Source organism: Ctenopharyngodon idella, chromosome 10, assembly GCF_019924925.1.
Source record: "Ctenopharyngodon idella isolate HZGC_01 chromosome 10, HZGC01, whole genome shotgun sequence".
Classification (NCBI taxonomy): Eukaryota; Metazoa; Chordata; class Actinopteri; order Cypriniformes; family Xenocyprididae; genus Ctenopharyngodon; species Ctenopharyngodon idella.
The window spans coordinates 3,533,168-3,553,103 of NC_067229.1; the positions used below are offsets into that span (position 1 = coordinate 3,533,168).

General features: G+C 36.5%; 2 protein-coding genes across 4 annotated transcripts in view; one reads left to right on the forward strand and one right to left on the reverse strand.

Moving 5' to 3' along the window:
- The window catches only part of LOC127519843 (uncharacterized), a 46,288-nt gene that overhangs the window by 15,157 nt on the left and 11,195 nt on the right, over positions 1–19,936 (reverse strand). The gene's annotated exons all lie outside the window — the stretch shown is intronic.
- Positions 38–19,936, forward strand: part of LOC127519749 (uncharacterized) — a 172,663-nt gene continuing 152,764 nt past the window's right edge. Inside the window, exons 1-2 of the mRNA XM_051907257.1 lie at positions 38–440; positions 1,008–1,334. Coding sequence (XP_051763217.1) covers positions 401–440; positions 1,008–1,334 — 367 coding nt within the window. The 5' untranslated portion in view covers positions 38–400. The remainder of the gene's footprint in view (positions 441–1,007; positions 1,335–19,936) is intronic.

A 19,936-nucleotide genomic window follows, 5' to 3' on the forward strand; every position in this document is an offset into this window, starting at 1 on the left:
ACAAAAGAGTTGTACTGAAACCATTTCAAATGTTCAGAACATGTATCAAAAACTCAGCATGACACTAGCTGTTATATTTAAGAGATATATATTTAAATTTTGTACTTAATTCCATAAACCATCAATCCAAAACTGCATAAAAAGTGAATATGTAATGGCACAATAAGAGCAAAAACTTTAGGGATAAAAACAGAGAGAATAAAAAAAAAAAAAAAAGAAAAGAAAAGATGACTGTTGCGGAACTGGACTAGAGAGTCAACACGCTACACTCATACTCACTCAGCTGAGACACCAAGACAGAAGTAGATGTAGATTTTTCATAGATGAGTTTACTAGTCCAAAACACTCTCAAATAATCTTTTTAAACACCTATTTCAAACCTCAGAGCTGTTGGAAGAAAATGTTTGTTTTTTTTTGGCTGTGCTTTAGCCGTCAGGTTGGTAAGTCACAAAATTTTGTTTTTTTGTTCTGGTAGAAGTTAGTACAGATGAAGATGTAGATGTACAGATGTAGTCTATATTTGGGTTTGTGATTTTGCATCAGATACAGATGTAGAGCATTAGTCTAATCAACATTATTCATCAATTGTATTTATCTTATTGTTCTGTTAAGCTATACAGAACAGAACTGCTGTACTTTGTCAAATTCTATTTGAAGGTACAAGGTGTTTATATTTTTGCAATAAAATTTTATTTGCATGGAGCTCTACTTCAGTTCCACCAACAATAATAAATAGAGATTGACATTTTTTTATTAACTTTAATAACTTTTAACTTAAACCAAAACTTAAAATCTAAAATATATGAAAATGTGTCAATTCAGATATCTGTGTTTTTCACCCAATCTGATATTAACAGCAGTGTGGAAAATACTTATATCTTTTGCAGTTTCTGTCTTTCTACCTTTCCAAAGTTTATAATTATATAAAAACTATGGCAAATTTCATTTAAAGCTTAATTAATCTTAACTTTAATATGTGTGACTGAGAGACTGTGCTTGTTCTTCAGGTGTGTTTGGTGCTGATGAACTGAAGTCAGTGTCAGTGACGGAGGGAGAATCAGTCCTTCTACAGATTAACGTTACTGAAATACAGACAGGTGATGAGATAACGTGGACATTTGGTGCTAACAAGAATCTATTAGCTGAAACTGATGGAGTGACCATTAAGATTCCTGATGATCTTGATGAAAGATTCAGAGACAGACTGAAGCTGGACAAGAAGACTGGATCTCTGACCATCACAAACACCAGAACTGAACATGCTGGAGTTTATGAAGCTGATATCAGCAGCAGCAGCACAGAGACTAAACACAGATTCACTGTTACTGTCAATGGTGAGTACAGAATTACAGCTTACTCTTTTATACAGTTCTGTCATATTTGTTGACAGAAGTTGTCTTAATACTGCAAAATTTAAAAAAAAAAAAAAAAGACTTCTTCTTATTTGACCTATTTCTCTAGGACTTATCATTTTGTTTTCTTCTATTTTGTTACCTTCCAAGGCTACATGATTAAAACTGGGAAATTAGTTCAGTACCACTCCGTCAAAAAAAAAAAAAGAAAAGAAAAAAAAAATTATATGATATTTATATCACCCAACCCTATTTCATACTGGTAAAATTTTTATATACAACCCATAGAGCTCACTCTAAACGTGTGTCATGCAATCATGGCCAGATACGCATATACTGTATGAACCATCTCCACACAAAGAGTTACTGAGGCATACTGAGGCATCTCCTCCATAGACTTCCATTCAAGCAGAAATGCTTCTGGTCACTCTGGATGCTCACCTGGGGAGGGTCTCTGGTTCAACAGCTGCTGTTAAACAATAATGGTGACCGGAAGTAAACTGCCATTTCCACAGAACGCAACAGTCACTAAGCAACAGTAAAGAGGATGGCGTAACAGAGCATTTAATCATTTGACAAAGTACAAGCCATGTCACTTAAAAAAACACGAGAAGGGTTGCTTTTGGCATTAAATGATATACAGATAGAATTAAAATTCCACATAACCATGAAACATAACCATAGACGACTACAGTAGAACATCACAAAGTAGCAGTTAAAGTCACGCATGAGCAATAGAATGCCAGAACTCCATTGCCGCTCCATCAGCAGCTCTTGCTTAAAGTCCCTAATGTATGCTTAAGGAGGTCATGACAGGAGAAACCAAGCTGCAAAAACACCTTGTTCTTGTATTAAAGGGATAGTTCATCCAAAAATTAAATTCTGTCATCATTTACTCACCCTCAAGTTGTTCCAGACCAGTATAAAATTCTTTGTTCTGTTGAACACTAAGGAAGATATTTTAAAAGGTTTGTAACCAGGCCGTTTTGGGGCACCATTGACTTCCATAGTAGGAAAAAAAAAAAAAAAACATAAAAAGAACTGTTCTGTTTCCCACATTCTTCAAAATATCTTTGTGTTCAGCAGAACAACTAAATTTAAACAGGTTTGGAACAACTGGAAGGTGAGTAAATGTTAGAAATTTCATTTTTGGTATACACTATCAAACATGTCAGCACAGCACAATCTCAACAGTAGCCCATTATCACCTCTGTGACTACTGATGCCCAGTGAAGTGATAAGAACAGAACAGCCTCTATTTGTGCACTCTAGCTAGCAATTATTAAGAGTTGCTCAAGCAAGTTGTTTAAGTCTTGCTCTATTTTCTGTCCTTTTATCCGCTGGTCTGTGTTAACACACACTAGACTGCCATCTGTGTTTTATTCTGTGTTGTGTCATATACAGCTGTATTCGACACATTGACAGGTTGCTTTACGTTCATAATTTCCTTGAAAACTTAAACAAGAATCAGCACCAAAACCAAGCATATGATTCTGATGATCAAGAGAAATGTATTATGAAATTGAGTTGATCATCACAAACTCGCTCTGACTGACAATACACTTTTATAGTACTTACGTTTTGTAGTGTTTGTTACAGATCAACTACTTTATCCTGCTCATTCACTCTCACTAATAACTGTCCCTCTGCAGCCACTATAATAACACCAGGCCAGCCCTCTACATCACCTTCTACTTCACCTTTACGTCCTACTTTACGATCTACTTCACAATCTACTTCAGGTTCTTCAGTCTCAGACAATGCGATAGTACAGATTTCTGCTGCTGCTGCTGCTGGATTTTTGTTGATTGTGGCTTCAGTCGGGATCTTCTACATCTACAGGAAACACCGAAAAACAGACCAACAAGGCAAGTGTTACCTACATATCTACGGAAAGTATTCAGACCCCCTTACATTTTTCACTCTTTTTTTATATTGCAGCCATTTGCTAAAATCATTTGTTCATTTTTTTTCCTCATTAATGTACACACAGCACCCCATATTGACAGAAAAACACAGAATTGTTGACATTTTTGCAGATTTATTAAAAAAGAAAAACTGAAATATCACATGGTCCTAAGTATTCAGACCCTTTGCTCAGTATTTAGTAGAAGCACCCTTTTGATCTAATACAGCCATGAGTCTTTTTGGGAAAGATGCAACAAGTTTTTCACACCTGGATTTGGGGATCCTCTGCCATTCCTCCTTGCAGATCCTCTCCAGTTCTGTCAGGTTGGATGGTAAACGTTGGTGGACAGCCATTTTTAGGTCTCTCCAGAGATGCTCAATTGGGTTTAAGTCAGGGCTCTGGCTGGGCCATTCAAGAACAGTCACGGAGTTGTTGTGAAGCCACTCCTTCGTTATTTTAGCTGTGTGCTTAGGGTCATTGTCTTGTTGGAAGGTAAACCTTCGGCCCAGTCTGAGGTCCTGAGCACTCTGGAGAAGGTTTTCGTCCAGGATATCCCTGTACTTGGCCGCATTCATCTTTCCCTCGATTGCAACCAGTCGTCCTGTCCCTGCAGCTGAAAAACACCCCCACAGCATGATGCTGCCACCACCATGCTTCACTGTTGGGACTGTATTGGACAGGTGATGAGCAGTGCCTGGTTTTCTCCACACATACCACTTAGAATTAAGGTCAAAAAGTTCTATCTTGGTCTCATCAGACCAGAGAATCTTATTTCTCACCATCTTGGGAGTCCTTCAGGTGTTTATTAGCAAACTCCATGCGGGCTTTCATGTGTCTTGCACTGAGGAGAGGCTTCCGTCTGGCCACTCTGCCATAAAGCCCCGACTGGTGGAGGGCTGCAGTGATGGTTGACTTTCTACAACTTTCTCCCATCTCCCGACTGCATCTCTGGAGCTCAGCCACAGTGATCTTTGGGTTCTTCTTTACCTCTCTCACCAAGGCTCTTCTCCCCCGATAGCTCAGTTTGGCCGGACGGCCAGCTCTAGGAAGGGTTCTGGTCGTCCCAAACGTCTTCCATTTAAGGATTATGGAGGCCACTGTGCTCTTAGGAACCTTAAGTGCAACAGAATTTTTTTTGTAACCTTGGCCAGATCTGTGCCTTGCCACAATTCTGTCTCTGAGCTCTTCAGGCAGTTCCTTTGACCTCATGATTCTCATTTGCTCTGACATGCACTGTGAGCTGTAAGGTCTTATATAGACAGGTGTGTGGCTTTCCTAATCAAGTCCAATCAGTATAATCAAACACAGCTGGACTCAAATGAAGGTGTAGAACCATCTCAAGGATGATCAGAAGAAATGGACAGCACCTGAGTTAAATATATGAGTGTCACAGCAAAGGGTCTGAATACTTAGGACCATGTGATATTTCAGTTTCTCTTTTTTAATAAATCTGCAAAAATGTCAACAATTCTGTGTTTTTCTGTCAATATGGGGTGCTGTGTGTACATTAATGAGGAAAAAAATGAACTTAAATGATTTTAGCAAATGGCTGCAATATAACAAAGACTGAAAAATTTAAGGGGGTCTGAATACTTTCCGTACCCACTGTATATTAAGCATTATAATACATTTATACTTTAATAATACACCTCAGATAAAGGGATTGTGTATAATGGATTTAGTGATTACTTGTTGATTTAATACATCTATTAATATTATTGTTGAAACAGTTGAGAACCATGAAGATGACATCACTTATGCTAATCCAACATTCTACAAAAGAAATGTACAGGTAAGATTGTGTCATCTGTGTCATTTTTAGCAGAGTCGCATGTAGATATGTTTAGTGTTCTTCTGTATATGTGTGAATGGGCAAAACAGGTGACTAACATTGTGTTTACACTGCAACAGCTCAAGTCAGTCTACTGGACATGACAAAGCAGCCATTGAAAATCCATTATAATGGATTTTCAATCCCCAGTGTTAAATTAACACCCAAAGTGTACATATGAGTCCATCTTGCCGGGTGTTAAAAAGAAGCACTGAAGCAGTGTTAAAGTTAATGAGATAATTGATTGATGATTGAGTGATGATTGACAATTAGTGGTGACACCTGATGTTAATAAGCAGAATCATTGAAGAAACAACAAGAGAAAAAGAGAGAGACACGACAACTACAACTGACTTCCAGCCATTAAACCAGTGGTCTCAAACTCAATTCCTGGAGGGCCACAGCTCTGCACAGTTAACCTGATCCAGTTAATCAAGGTCTTCAGGATTACTAGAAACGTCCAAGCAGGTGTGAGTTGGAGCTGGTTGGAGCTAAACTGTGCAGAGCTGTGGCCCTCCAGGAATTGAGTTTGAGACCACTGCATTAAACATTATTACACTTATTATTAACCAGTTTGATTTTATTTCAGTAATACATCAACAAAAGTTCTTATTGAGAATTAACAGATGTTTAGATGTTAATGTTTTAATGAAAGTTTAGTTTGAAGTCACCATGATGGTGAAAAGCATTTCCTTTAGTTGAGCTCTTGACTCTTTATTTATTAACATAAATTTTTCTCTGGTTGTTCCAACTTTGTGTTTGTAGAGCACATTTGTTATGGTCAGAGAAACTATGGTCTGGGCTGCATTTCCCACAAGTGTTGTAAGCCAAAGTTGGTCAATTTAGGTTTACAATGCTTTGGGAAGCACACTCATAACGGTTGTGTTTTGATGATGACATTCTCATTGTGAAATGGCCTGATTCATTGGTGACATCCAGTATTGTTAACTGGTCATATAGATGTTATATTATTGGTTTATAGTAAATCTGTTAGCGCTTGAGATCCAACAGAGCTTTTATAATCTGAAGTTTTTTTTGAAACACACACAGACATCAAGAATCAGCATATGACCCTCAACAATGGTGACAATCAATCAAAGTGCTTCATGTTGCAGTGCATGATGGGAGCCACCAATCAAAACTCATCCATGGCTCCCATCATGCATTGCTGCATGAATAAATTATGCAGCTGAATTGTCCTGTAATTTTCGTAGATTGTTCATGTTTGCTTTTATTTTGCTGTTGTTTTGTTGTGACAGTAGCTTGTTTTGTGATGTTCAGAGTTGATCTGTTTGTCAGTATTTTGTATTTATTTATTGTCACCGTTCTTGAGAATCATATGCTGATTCTTGATGTCTGTGTGTCTAAACACAAAATTCTGTGCATGATGTATTTTTCTTAAAAAAAAGGACTACAATCACTAATACTAAAGCTACATATCAAGCATACGGTCAGAGATTTAGACTGTAAATGACATCAGGTCATCCCATGATGACAATATCATCACCAAAACATATTGTGACCAGATCATATTTTCTCTGGTCATAACAAATGTGCTTTACAAACACAAAGTAGGAGCAGCCAGAGAAAAACTAATAATAAAAGGTAAAGCGTCAAGAGCCCAACTAAAGCAAACGCTGACCTCTTTCATGGTGACTTGAAATGAAACATTCCATAAAACATTAATTAACACTTTTTTTCTCTCTTTCCTTCAGTGATTCTGCTTATTAACATCAGGTGTCACCACTAATTGTCAATCATCACTCAATCATCAATCAATTATTTCATTAACTTTAACACTGCTTCAGTGTTACTTTTTAACACCCGGTAAGATGGACTCATATGTACACTTTAGGTGTTAATTTAACACTGGAGATTTTGCTGTGTCGTGTTGTCAGATATAGTACAAATCCTTAGTGTGTTAGAAATAGAATGGCACATTAGTGCACTGGTTATAATGAGTTGTATTCATAAATGTAGCTTGACATTTGACTACATGGATCAGCTGCATGCATGTGAGGTTGTTTGGATTACTTACACAGTCGGATTATTTAGTGGATTTACAGTTCAGTCTATTATATCACAAATCTGGCATATTTATTGCCAATTGTTCTTAATACGGCATAATTAAAAATGAGTACCTTTTTTTTTTTTTTTTTTTTTTCAAACTATCTGATGCATTTCTCTCTGACACTGTAATTCTATACCAAAAGCCTGACCATAGGACAGGCCTCTTAATTCATTAAGTACTGAGTGCACTGCACTGTAAAAAATAAATAAATAAATAAAATAAATCTAAAAATTCATTCACTCAACTTAACTTTTTGAGTTATCTTTTTGCACTGACTCAGTTAAGTTGTCTTTAGAATATTAAGTATGTTCAACTTGCCAAAATTAATGTTGTTTGAACTTACAAAGTTTAGTTGGATTAACTTTATGAAAGTAAGGTGAACTTACTTTAAGTTTTTAGTACAAACGTTCCCTGTAAAATGTTTTTTGTTCACTCAACTTAACTTTTTGAGGTACTAATTTCCACCGACTTTTTTAAGTTTTAATTACTTAGAATTTTAAGTACTTTCAACTTGACAAATGTAGTCATTTGAACTTATAAAGTTTAGTTGGAATAACTTTACAAAAGTAAAGTGAACTACTTTTTAAAGTTTTCAATACCACAGCTCGTTCATTTAAATTGTTCTTATGTCAATTGTAAATGATTCTTTTATTTCAAATGTTTCAGCCATGTTTTGTTGAGATCTTTTTCATTTAAATTAATTTCTATTACAAATAATAACTGATCTGATCAGCCACTGAAACATCAACTGCAAACAACTAAATTAAATCTCTCAAGATTTCAGCAGAGGATGATTAAACAACTCATAAAAATAAATAAATAAATAAATAAAAAAAACAGCTTTGCCAGCTTCACTTATTTATTTACGATTAAAAATTATATATTTCGGTGAATAGTGTTTCCTTTAGTTGTGCTTTTGATCCTTGAACTTTCCAATTACCTTTTTTTTGGCTGCTTTAACACTGCGTTTAGAAAGCACACTTGTTGTGTTAAAGAAAACCAGAATCAGATGCTTGTTGTTTATTAATGATATAAGCATCATAAAGTGTTATGTTTCATTGATCATGTATAAAAGCTTTATCACTGATTGTTAGGATTTAGTGTTGTTAGTGCCTCTGAATTTCCTGCTGATCTTGTGATACTGCAGTATTTGCTCCAGCAGTGTCATGACAAGCTGATCATTTGAAGAGTTTTTAATAACATGCTGGACAATAAGTTCTTTTAGACACACACTGACATCATAAAGCAGCATATGAATCTCAGCAATGGTGACAATCCACAAAAAGCTTCATGCTGCAGTGCATTCTGGGTGCACCAATCAAAACTCATCCATGACTCCCAGCATGCATTGATGTATTGATGGATTCATGTATGATGAGTGTTGATGTCAAAGTGTGTCTAAATGCCCAGTTTGTAATTATTGCAGAAAAGATGTTTTGGATATTCTGAGTTGTGTCAGTGTTAAAGCACTAGAGCTTCCATGCAGCAAAATTTTGTAAAAAGAAAATATTTTCATAATTCAATAGGGCCTCAACTTTCCTATTACTGTATTTGCTTTGAAACTGTCATTTAAACAGTAATTTAAATCACTGTACAACAAGCATTTGAATGTGATAAAAACAGAAACTTCAGCTGATCCTAATGAAACTCTGTTGCAATTGGTGTAAAAAGAAAAAAAAGAAAAAAAAAGGTAATTTAAGAAAAGCCAAGGGTCAAGTGCTCAACTGAAGCAAACACTTATAATGGTGACTTCAAAAATTTTCAATAAAAAAAATCAACATTAATTAGAGCTAAACCTCTGTTAATTCTCAGAAAGAACTTGTGAAAGAAATAAAGTCAAACTGGTCTGTAATAAGTGAAGCTGGTAAAGCGGTTTTTGGAGTTGTTTAATCATCCTCTGCTCAGATCTTCAGAAATGTCATTGATTTGATTTGCAGTTGATGTTTCAGTGGCTAAAATCAGATCAATTATTGTTTGCAGTAGAAATTAATTTAAATGGGAATAAAGTTATCAACCGAAACATGGCTGAAACATTTGAAATAAAATAATTACTTACAATTGACATAAAAGTACAATTTAAATAAAATAATTATTTATTTGGTTGAATTAATAAAATAAGCCACATTTGGTTACATGAACATTAACTTTGGTATTGAAAACTATTGAATGTAAGTTCAAATAACTACATCTGTCAAGTTGAAAGTACTTAAAATTCTAAGTAATTAAAACTTAAATAAGTCAGTGGAAATTAGTACCTCAAAAAGTTAAGTTGAGTGAACAAAAAACATTTTACAGGGAACATTTGTACTGAAAACTTAAAAAAGTAAGTTCACCTTACTTTCATAAAGTTAATCCAACTAAATTTTATAAATTCAAACAACATTAATTTTGGCAAGTTGAACATACCTAATATTCTACGTAAAGACAACTTAACTGAGTCAGAGCAAAAAGATAACTCAAAAAGTTAAGTTGAGTGAATGGATTTTTAGAATTTTTTTTTTTTTTTACGGTGTGCAAGCATGACGAGGTGCATATATTATGTCACATATCTTTGCATATGTATTTTTGCATACTGAGGCATCTTCTCCAATATCACAAAGGATTAGTTCACTTTAAAATGAAAATTATCCCAAGATTTTCTCACCCTCAAGCCATCCTAAATGTATATGACTTTCTTCTTTCTGATGAAAACAATCTGAGTTATATTAATAAATATCCTGATGCATCCGAGACCAACGGGACCAACGAGTATGAAGCTCAAGAAAGTGCCTCCATCCATTATAAACATACTCCACACGGCTCTGGGGGAGTAATAAAGGCCTTCTGAAGTGAAGCGATGCATTTGTGTATGAAAAACATCCATATTCAACAAGTTATGAAGTAAAATATCTAGCTTCCGCCAGGCATATCATGAAAATCTGACTTTTTCCGTGTTTAAGTGCTATAATCGGGTTCCACTGCATCTATCAACCCAGAAAACATGAAGAAGTAACTTTCTTTTGGTAAGCCTTTCTCTGCAAGCTGCTCAGATTTCACTCCACTAGTGACATAGGAAGGGGATCTTATTATAATATTACTGCCCCTTAATCTGTTGTTTTCGCAAGCAACAATGGTGTACCAGTAACACTGGTCCTGGAGTGCAGCTGTCCTGCACAGTTTAGCTACAACCCTGATCAAATACACTTGAATGTCTTCAAGATTACTAAAGCTACGTGAAGGAAGGCGAGTTGGGTTGGAGCAAAACTCTGCAGGACAGCAGCACTCAAGAACGACCGTCCCTGAGCTCCTGATTTGTCTCAGCTATGTAAACATTATCACTGCTCTGTTAACGGCTATTATAGTAAACATACGAGTCTCCATAACCTCCTGGAATTTGAGCCACTAAGGACGCAGTTGTGTAATTTTATTTATGAAGGTAATGTGTTCAAATAAATTCATATACCAGTATGTGCAAGTCATTTTACACCAGACTGCTTTGCACACGAGGGTCAGTAAAACACAGGATTTGCACACAAGTTGATTCTCAAAGATGGATCGATACCAACTGTTCTGTTACGGAATGGTGGACACAGAGACAGAGTGATGGGTGACAGGTAGTTTTATTGACATCAGTGAGCAAACAGGAGTATAGTGAATGTAGATAACCTTGTGGAGACAGCGGTGTAAGTGCAGAGCAGGTAAACACAGGAGACACAAGGGAGAGGAAGGCACAGGAGACAATCGCTGGAGAACACTTTGGAGAATATACTAGAGCAGTGGTTCCCAAACCTGTCCTGGAGGACCCCCAGCCCTGCACATTTTGTATGTTTCCCTCATATATCACACCTGATTCAACTCAAGCGCTCATTAGTAGAGACTGCAAGACCTGAAATGGTTGTGTCAGAAATAGGAGGCATTCAAAATGTGCAGGTCTGGGGGTCCTCCAGGACAGGTTTGGGAACCACTGCACTAAATGTCCACCAAGTTAAACATACAAACGATAAACAAGACTGGACAATGAGGGAAGGCAAGGTGAATGTTCTTATAGTGCTGTTAATGAGGGTGATAGCTGACAGTTGCGGGTGATTGTGAACTGTGTGCAGGTGAGATCCAAGGAAGATGATGGGAGATGTAGTGCAGAGGAGGTGACAGAGCTGGTGACTGTGACATTCATGATCCAATTTCACATATATTTTGTGATGTTTGGAAATTGTCTTTCTGAATGTGTTCGTTAGCACGTTGCTAATGTACTGTTAAATGTGGCTAAGGTTACCATTGTTTCTTACTGCATTCACGGAGACCAGAGCCATGTCGTTCCACGCTTGCAGTCTGTATAATTCATAAACGCATCTCCATTCTTATTGAGTCTCTCCAACAGTGTGTAGCTTTAGCCACATTAGCCGTGCTGCACGCTATCAAACTCATTCAGAATCGAATGTTAGCAAACATCCACAAAACACATGCCATCCCTACGTGATCTGATATGCTGCATCATGAACAGTTTGTAATGATCAATTTTGAGAGTTATATTTGCTGTGTGAGCTTCTCCTGTATTGTTTATGCCTCAGTGTAATGGGGGCAGGGAGTATAAGCTCATTTGTATTTAAATTTACACACACCAAATCAGCACATTTTTTTCTCCCACCCAAAAATAGGCAGTTAATAGTTAATAGGCATGGTATAATAAAAAACATCCATGGGGTATTTTGAGCTGAAACTTCACAGACACATTCTGGGGACACCTGAGACTTATATTACATCTTGTAAAAAGGGGCATAAAAGGTCCCCTTTAAGAATCTGCAAAGCTTATTTAGCTTTTTTAAAAATACAGTATCCTGAAAAAGGTATGTTTTTTTTTTTTTTTGCTGAGTTTATAAGAGGTAATTGTACTATAAAACATACTTTAAGTTTCAGACATCAAAACTTCCTCCTCAACAACAATGAGCGCTATTGAAAATGCACTATAAACATGTTTGTCAACACAATTTCAAAGTAGATTTTTATTAAGCAAGTGTGTGCTTTAAAACTGTTGGCATATGTTGGGCTTGATTCAAGTAAACGCACAATGACAGGTGCGCAAACACTATATTTAGTAAATCTTCATGAAAATTTAGGTTTGTGTTTGGTTCAATGTAAATTAAATAACATTTGGATATAAATTGTTCTCCTCCTGACATAAATGTAGAACACTACCTCTACAATGGCTGTGTCCTGTGGATCACCTTTATAAGTCATTAAGCCTGGCATCTGTTTGTTTGTTTGTTTGTCCAGATTTCTCTGCAGTTGGCAGACATTGTACAAAAAATGTATCCATTTATTACACACAGGCAAGGAGTATATGATGTTCTGCTGCATGTTGCTTTATTTAAAGACCGTAACTGTGTAGTTGCTGATGCAGTGATACAGTAGGTACATTAGCTCATGCATGTGCTGTTGTCAGCTAAGTGCAAGTGATTTACATTTTAAAGAAACGGTTTCATAATAATAATCCAGGAAATACCTGTAAAGAGCTTTTTAAGACATTTAAGAAAAATTAGTTTTTGTTTGAACAGCCACTTTTGTTAGTCAATTTAGCTCTAATTTTCAATAAAATTTGTTGACAAGGGCAGCAGGGACATTCTGAGAACATTTCCAAATAAAATGTTCTAAATAAAACGTTCCCTAAACGTTCAGAGAACGTCCTGAATGTTCTGTGAAGGTCCGCCAAATAACGTCCCCCAAACCTTAAAAGAACTCCACATCATGACCGTCTCTGAACGTTCTGGGAACGTTACTAGACAATGTCCTTAACTCCAGTGGGGACATTCTGAGAATGTTCTGGGAACGTAAAATTTCTAGCGGGGATGTTGCTAATGTACTGTTAAATGTGGTTAAAGTTACCATTGTTTCTTACCGTATTCACGGAGACCAGAGCCATGCCGTTATTTTCATTTTTAAACGCTTGCAGTCTGTATAATTCATAAATGCATCTTCATTCTTTATAAATCTCTCCAAAAGTGTAGCTTTAGCCCTGTTAGCCATGCAGCATTATCAAACTCATTCAGAATCAAATGTAAACATCCACAAAATACATGGCATACTTATGTGATCTGATATGCTGTATCACGAACGCTTTGTAAAGATCCATTTTGAGAGTTATATTAGCTGTGTGAACTTATTCTATTGTTTATGCAATGTTTATTTGGAGTCGCGAGCTTGGGGGCGGGGAGCACAAGCATAAAAGGGTGTACACGCACAGAATCAGTGCATTTTTAATCCTACCCCAAAATAGGCAGTTAAAACATGGTATAATAAAAAATCTATGGGGTATTTTGAGCTGAAACTTCACAGACACATTCTGGGGACACCTTAGACCTATATTACATCTGGAACCACTTTTGGTGCTATGTAGCACCATATCTTTAAAGGTGCTCTACAGCACCTTTGTCAAATGGTGCTATGTAGGTGCCATATCGCATTTTATTTCTTCAACAAAAATAGTGCTAAACAGCACCAATAGTGGTTCCTTGGCTCGTAAAGAACCTTTAAAGGGGCTTAACAGGTTCTGTATATGGTAGTGGTGCTATATAGGACCTCAGTCATCCCAAAGAACCAGTGACGAACCACTGAAGCACCAAGATTTGCTGCTACATATATTTTTTGTAACTGGAAGAAAGAAAAGTGAAGTAGGACTAAGTTCTGAGAAAAGATTGCGCAGTACATGTCTTTAGACAAACAGGAATTCCACCCAAACTCAGTTGTTAAAAAAAAAAAAAATCTGCTGAGACAACTTTAATGAAGCAGCTGAAGACAAACCTCTTCCACAAGCACTTGAGACTCAGTGGCAGTTCTTATGTGTCACTGAGCTCAGGATCTAGTAAATAAGGCTGAGCGGTATGACGATATATGTCGTTACCATGGAATAAAATGTCTATCGTTAGAGACTTTGCTATATCGTTTATATATCGCAGTATGTAAATAAATATATGTAAATATAATGCATGCATTGTATATTATGAATATTGTTGGCTCTATGACAGTTTGTCTCTTTGTGTGTTTGTGTTTTCTTTCAGACTGTTAAACAGGAAGATGAGGTGGTGTACGCAGCTGTTGTCAGCAGACGTTAATTAAATTCTCTGTGATAAGTTTCCTCAATGATGTTCTGATCACAGTCAGTAGGTTAAGCCAATTATTGCAACAGCTGTTTAAGGAGGGAAAACGGTGTTTGTGCTTACATGCACTGTGTTAGCAGTAGCTTATGTGTTCATGCAAATGCAGAATGCATTCTTATTTTTTTTTTTTTTTGGAAGAGTGTAGAACGACACGTTTGGCTTTAGTGGTCTTTGTTTTCAAGCACTCAAGTCACTCACAGATGTGCTGTTGTACCCACAAAATTTGAGGCCCGGGTAACATTATACTTTATTTTCGGCTTTCTGGTCCATCTCGCATACAGGTAGTGTCTGCAAAGATTTCAAATTACACTCTACCGCGGATGAGCGCAAATGGACATGTTCAACGACACATGCAAAGTTTAAAACAAGAACCAAAAAAAAAAAAAAAAATGATGGAGAAGGATATGCTGCTTTGTTTACTGTTTTGTATCGCTCTTAATTGCACTCTTTTTCAACTACTGCACAGTACATCACAACTGTGCATATTGCCACCTAGTGGACTCTTCTGTGTCAACATTCACCTAGCGTGGACATTCAAATTGTACTACAGTGCAGAGTCAGATGATATCCAGCTCCACCTCTCTGGATGTTTAATGGGGTGGAGGGATAGAGTTGTGGGTAGGGTTAGGGTGTGGTTGGCTATAACTCCACCCATTAGGCCAAAATTACATTCGCTCCTCGCTGGACATCAAGGAGCTAGATGTAATTCTACTCATTTGCTATGCAGTGAGCAGCCTCTCCAGACGTCTGCAGACCCCCACCCCCCACCCCCCGTCGGCTCCCAGTGATGAAAATTACGTCACGCGGACCGTCGTGGAACACAGACAGCCAAAGTACACTTTGGGCTTAACACAGCTTTCTGCAAAACCCCTGCAATAATCTATTTTTTAATTTACTGTAAACTCTTTAACAGCAATAAAACCTTTTTTCCAAATATTTTTATTTGTGTTGTTTGTAATAATTTTTAAAGATTTAATTATTGTGATTCTGCATGTTAATGTGTTACAGTTATACTAAAGTTCAAAAGGTCAAACATACAGAGAAAGTTGAGCATCATGGGACATTAACTACATTTTATTCAAGAGTTTCTAATTTGGAGCATTTAATTTTAGTTTGTAATACTATAATTACATACATGATAACTAAACTGAATTAGGATACTTGTCAGTTTTACACTGTGTATGTTCAGGAAATCCCAGCAGACTTTAAATAGCCATTTTATAAATTTTAGCAGCACATTTTTAATGCATTCAGATCAAGTCACTGATCGATATACATAAAACTGCAGAATAACAGAATACATTTAATTTCGTGATAAATATTAGCAGCAAACTGATGTTTTTTTTTTTTTTTTTTTTTTTGTATTTTGTGCATTTTTTCAGTATTGCATTCAAAAGACTCAAACCACAAAAGGCCTCATTTTTAGAACTGGAAAGAAATGTAGTTTCATCTGTTGGGTAGAGAGCATGTGTTTGAGAATGTGGTTATCACTGGACGTTTGTGGTTAATGTGCATCTGTGTTTGCATGTCTTGAGATATGAATAGTGTGAGAGTGTTCCTGTGAATCATGTGTGGTTGAAGAACTTTCACAATTTCACTTCCTTTTTATGCAAAAATAATGTCTTACTGCAAAATGGAATTTTACAGAATGGAAATTGTTTGACAAAAATAAACTCTCTGTGAGATCTTAATGTGAAATATTAATGTCATATGCTATGTGTATGTGAAATGTAAGATTGATATTCAGTGGCATATGCATCTCTCTCTATATCCATGACCTTATACTCATATAACACATGCTGTGACCCTGCAGATAAGAACTGTTAGTTTCATTTAGTTATTTGCAGCTCTAGCAACACTTAAGATATTTCTGTGAAGTTTCCACTATTCTTATCACGCCTGGGTGCACGCATCTTTTTTGCAAATAACATATCATGTTGATCTGTCAGTGTCAAAGACACAAACAAGTGAATCATTTTAAAAATAAATGTAATGCCTTATTTACTGCCAGTTGCAATATTTATTGTGTTTGCAATATTTTGTGCATCAGGCATAAGTGATGATTTCTTTTGTTTTCATCCATTTTAGGGAGTTTCTTACTAAAAGTGATAACATTTTTTCATTAGCATAATTGTTGCTTTAAAAATTGACTTTTCCAGTAACCAAATTTTTTCAATCACTTGCAGTGTAGCATGACAGTCTTCATGTCTACATTAAAAACTTCCTTCAGCATACAGTGAAAAACACATGTCTATTTTCATGTCTAATATCTAAAGAGATGATTTATTGCCTGCAAAATTGTATAATTACAGTCAGATCCGGCCCTCCCTATAAGCAAACTAAGCTGCTTAGGGCCCCGCCGCAACCAGGGGCCCCCAAGAGCAAATTAATTGACAGCTTGATTTTTACAGCGCTAATTCGGTCAGTTGCAGTTCTGGCGCCTCAGTCCCAATACTGTACAACTCGACGTACATTTGCATCACATTAACGCAGCGGTAGAGTTACACTCACGGGACTCTAAACTTATTCGCAATCACAAAAGTTCATTATTTGCATGTGCTTCAAATCCTTGCCGGTTAAACATATCATTCATTTCATTATGACATGCACTTTTTCTGAGCGCGTGCACCCGAAGCGCCCGCGCACACACTAAAAGCCTGTCAAACAGCGCCCGAATAGTGGACTTTATCTTTCGCGTCTGATTGCACTACTGTCAAATACACACAAGGTTTACATAAACACAGTTATGTCTAAAGTGAAAGTAATCAGCTGAGAGAAAATCGGATGTGTGTCTGTATTTTAAATGTGTACTTCACTCAGAGAAGCTGCCTAAAATGACAGAAACCGTCTTTGGGAAAAAAATGTTAAAGAATATACACTAACAAGAAGCGACACTCAATAGAACGTTCCATTGCAACACCGGCACCCAGCAGTGGCCCTGCGTTTCCACCATTTTGGGGTGAAAGCGACTCGTCAGTCCACTAGTTTCTATGGCAATATCAGCTGCTTTGTTAAAAAAAAAAAAAAAAAAAAACGTACATTAAAGCTGAAATCCAACCTGAATGATGACAACACAGAATAAAATACTATCACTAGTGAGCATCAAATTCTTTTAACAGTTTATTTTACACACTTTATGTTTAACTCTTCCACTTTTTTCACAAAACCTTTTTGCTCCCTAGAAACCCAGTCAGTTTGGGTTAAAATTCTTTAAAAGATCTAGTATTAGCATTAGGCTTATAAACACTGAATTGATACAAACATATGAAATGAAATTAAGGACATGCATCAGAAAAATTGGGAATGTTGGACAATAAATATATGAATATAACAGCTTGATTTTGCAGTGTTGTATGTTAAAGCAAAAGTGTCCAAAAGTGGGAATTATGGGATAACGGACACAGCAATGCATCATGTATGGTGGATCCAAAATGGTCAATATTCATATTCATGCATTTTATTCATATTTCATGTTAATCATTTATGGCTTATGATTTTTCAACTTTATCTTTGATTTCATATATTCATGCACTCCTACTCCATATATTAATCCTCATCATATTTTCAAGTATTTGCTCTTTAATGTACTCCTTTATGGTTATTCTTCTTTTATCTTTAAGAGTATGTATGCTTGCTATATTCAATTGTTCTTCAAAGTGTTCCAATGTGACAGGTCATGTTGACACGTTTGTGTTTAGATACTGGACGCCTGCCAAGTACTGCAGAACTGATGTTCTGGTGCACATGATGTACTTTTTCCTGCAATATTATTTTGTATTCAAATGAAAGGGGATATTTGAAATATGTTCTGTCGTTCCGACAAAGGTGTTAAACCCACTCTTTAGGTGCGATTTTTTATTTTTTATCTGGTAATGTCAACAGTCACGGAACCATAAAATTACCCAATGACTGTTTTGATAGCAGGGAACCATAAAATGTCATAAATTCTTTAAATTCTCCAAAACATAAGTTTGAGTGGGATGTAAGTTTTCCTATGCTTATGGTATAAAACGGACTGGGTCTTTGATATTTTAGCTTTTCTTTGCTCTTTTTGCTTCTTGCATCTCTTCTGCATCTGCTCTTCTACCTCTCATGTCATTCTGCAAATGTCTTAATTTTGTTCCTTCTTTCTCTATATCCTGATCTTCATCTTCATCTATTAGATACAATTCTCTAGACTTTATTATTAACTATTAATTACTTAATTAATTTGTTTGTCTCTATAATGTTTTTTTATTTTTTATTAACTTATAAATTTGATCTCTGACATAATTATTGCTGGATCTCATTTTCTCAAGTTTTTGCATCAATGAATTACAAGATCATTATATTTGTAGCGTGATCCATTAACATACAATATATATATATTTCAGTTCAGACCTAGTGGAGTAACACTATTATTAGCCACTATTACTCCTATAGGTCTGAAATATATTGTTCGCTGTAAACATGATGATCTTAAATTTATTAATTATTAATTTACTATCAATAAATGTGTAAAGTTGCATAAAATGGAAATACTCAATAAAATAGGCTAACTACATTACCTCAGATTGGATTCCACAACTGGTAAAATAAAATATATATAAGACAATACAACATTTACTGTAGGTGCATGCCATAAAATCTACTGATGATTTCATTTGAAAAATGTTCTTTTGCGCTTCTGATTTGGCAGTGAAATTCGCCGATTTTGGGTGCGTAAGATGTGAAGGATTCTATGGTCCAGTTAGTATTTTCACCCCATAATGGCCGCCGCGCTACCGGAGCGCCATCTAGTGGCTGTTACCCAAAAAGTATCACAGTGTCGGTCCGTCGGGCCATCTGATCATTCTGATTGGCTGTTGAGCTACTGCCACCTGCTGGTTCGGAAAGGCATTTCATCTTACGCAGGCGCAGAACGGACGTGCTACTTGGCCGTCGGGTGTCGAGCGTTGGTTTGGTGTGTCAGGCCAACTTTGGACACAGACGCTGCCGACATGAGCCAACCCCGCTGTCTGCTTTCGTAACCACTAGTTCGTCGGCTGTCGGCTTCGTGTGTTCCTGCCAAGCGGCAACCTCCACCAGTTTCTCGTGAAGCCAATACAGAAGTGACTTAAACTGCAATTCATCGACTGGCCGCTAGGGACAGGCTCCAAAAGAGAGCAGAATCTCATTGAGTCCCATGTTAAAACGACCAAATTTACAGCAGAAAAAAACATGTTTACAGCTTGGTACAAATTGTGGTTTTGGTCTATACAACTAATTTTGCCCTTCATGACAACTCTGAGGGGAGTGAATTTTTTTATATCTCATCCGTTTAAATTATATTAAGCCTTAAAGTTCTGCATAATTAAGGGCGTGGTCACTTGTTGACAGGTAGATTGCCGCTGCTGTCTGTCACTTTACTTCAGCTAATTCCAGCCGCTGAATTTGGCATCTCAGCCGTATTTGTGTTTTTTTTTTTCTGGATTATTTTATACAATTATAAAATGATATGGCTTGTTGCATTAATGGTCGAGACTCGAGAGAGATGTGCGTCTGTCTAGATGTGCAGACATGCGGAAGATAAACAGAACACACGTTGTTGGATCGTCTTGACATTGGCTAAAAGTTTTGTTTGTGAGATTTACAATGACAATAGCGGGAGGATATAAAACTCCG